This window comes from Chinchilla lanigera, unplaced genomic scaffold (genome assembly GCF_000276665.1).
Source record: "Chinchilla lanigera isolate Chin_1 unplaced genomic scaffold, ChiLan1.0 scaffold00057, whole genome shotgun sequence".
In the NCBI taxonomy this organism is placed as follows: Eukaryota; Metazoa; Chordata; class Mammalia; order Rodentia; family Chinchillidae; genus Chinchilla; species Chinchilla lanigera.
This window is the reverse complement of record NW_004955458.1, coordinates 25187-27292: the sequence shown is the minus strand read 5'-3', so window position 1 is coordinate 27292 and position 2106 is coordinate 25187. Positions and strand designations below refer to the sequence as shown.

At 45.6% G+C, this 2106-nt stretch overlaps 1 protein-coding gene across 1 annotated transcript in view; it reads left to right on the top strand.

Annotated features, from left to right (window-relative positions):
* The window catches only part of Krt1 (keratin 1, type II), a gene marked incomplete at its 3' end in the record, with an annotated part of 4090 nt that extends 1990 nt beyond the window's left edge, over positions 1-2100 (top strand). Inside the window, 5 exon segments of the mRNA XM_013521011.1 lie at positions 202-262; positions 760-855; positions 1021-1185; positions 1317-1442; positions 2008-2100. Of these exon segments, the coding sequence (XP_013376465.1) occupies positions 202-262; positions 760-855; positions 1021-1185; positions 1317-1442; positions 2008-2100 (541 nt within the window).
* Positions 2101-2106: the final 6 nt, after the last annotated feature.

The following is a 2106-nucleotide window of genomic DNA, read 5'->3' as shown; positions in this document are numbered from 1 at the left end:
TGCAGAAATCATCTTCTCAGAAGCTGCAAATAGTTTAGGGATTTTATCACTCAGAAGAAACAAGAGGCCCAAAAGTCATATCTTGCAATAAGAAGGCAATGACAGGTAATGCTCCTTCTAGTGTAGAATCCTGGGTTTGAGATTCTAAATCCTGGACTTTAGAATCGTGCCCCTCCTCTAATCATTTCTGTTTTCCTGCAGGTATGAGGATGAGATCAACAAGCGGACAAATGCAGAGAATGAATTTGTGACCATCAAGAAGGTAAGGGCTGGGGGTAGAGCCCGATGGCTTGTCTGGTAAGTGTGAGGTCCTGAGTTTGATTCTCAGTACAAACAAGAAAAAGGGAGAAGGAAGCAAATTTTTATAGGATGGAGTTCAGCTCTGAAATAAATAGTAGAAGAGGATCTCCAACTATAAGCAGAAAGAATCCACGATGTGGAGAAGCAGGTAGTGGGGCTGCTGAGCATCTGGAGCAGAGTTGTTTGTTCACATTACCGTGGCCCTCATCTAGCTACTCAGCTTCTCTATATTTCTCAGCACTTTCTGTAGTAAGCGGGGAAGCAAGTTCTGAGTAAGACAGGCTAGCTTCTTGGATAGTGATGTCAAAGGAGGGGAGGGGCTCTAGGAATTGTGATGTCTCTGGGGCAAAAAGGAGTGTAGTAGACTTCAAACTCCACTTCTTAGAAAACACTTTCATAGGTAGAGAGGGGCATCCACCTTGGAAAGAATAGGCTTCATGTTATTCTCTGTTCCTCTAGGATGTGGATTCTGCTTATATGAACAAGGTAGACCTTCAGGCAAAAACCGACAACTTGAAGCAGGAAATTGAGTTTTTGACAGCACTCTATGAAGCAGTGAGTACTCTAATTTCAACCGAAGCTCCCTTACTGGAGTCTATGGGTCTGAACCTACTGCTGTCCAGAGGAATAGAAATTTATCTCCCACCTCCCAAGTTTGTCCTGTGTGTCCACAGTTTTTTGTTTTAGCACTATGAATCATTGGCCTATTATGTCCTATAGGAGTTGTCTCAGATGCAGAGTCACATCAGTGAAACCAATGTCATCCTGTCCATGGACAACAACCGCACCCTGAACCTGGATGGCATCATTGCCGAAGTCAAGGCCCAGTATGAGGACATTGCCCAAAAGAGTAAAGCTGAGGCTGAGGCCCTGTACCAGAGCAAGGTGAATGCCTGACTGCCTAGCCAGTTCCCCAAGAATGTCTCACCTTGCTGTTCTGTGCTAGCTCTTATGCTTGTGTGCCTGAGCGTGCAGGGCTCTGTCCCGATCTAACTACTGTGATCTATCATCTTTAGTATGAAGAACTGCAGATCACTGCTGGCAAACATGGCGACAGCGTGAAAAACTCAAAGATGGAGATTTCTGAGCTGAATCGAGTGGTGCAGAGACTTAGATCTGAAACTGACAGTGTGAAGAAGCAGGTACTTTCTTCCCCCTGCTCAGCTGCATGGAATAGGGGTAATCATCAGACAGTGGGGAGACTTTTCTAGTTTTAAGTCTTACAATCCATACCAAGGTGAGATGTTAGCCTTAATTCCTTTGGTGATTCTGCTGGTTTTCATAGTTTAGCTATCATGTAGAATTTTCCTAGAGAAAGTTGTGAAAATGACTTAGGAGAGAAGGATGTGGTGATCAGTAGGAATGATCTAGCCCATGACCAAAGTAGGACTTCAGAGTTGAGAAGGAGAGGAAAGGAAGCGAGGAGGTAAGGGCCAGAAGAGACTGCTGGGTGAGCTCTAAGGTGGCTGAAGGAAGTCAGCACATCAGCGTGCTCTCCAGAGTTGACGTAAGGTGCAGTGGTTCAGTGGGACTCAGTGTATTGGCTCCAGCAGGTGGGAGATGTGATTTGCAGTGGGAAGATCAGTGTGGGGTTATGTAATCTGAACGGATCTGGAGTTCACTGAGAAATGCTGAGAAATGTAGAGAAGCTGAGTAGCTAGGTTAGGGCCACGATAATGTGAACAAGTGCTTTTTCTCCTTTCTCAGATCAGCAGCTTGCAGCAGTCCATTAGTGATGCTGAGCAGCGTGGTGAGAACGCGCTCAAGGATGCCCAGAACAAACTGAATGAGCTGGAGGATGCTCTG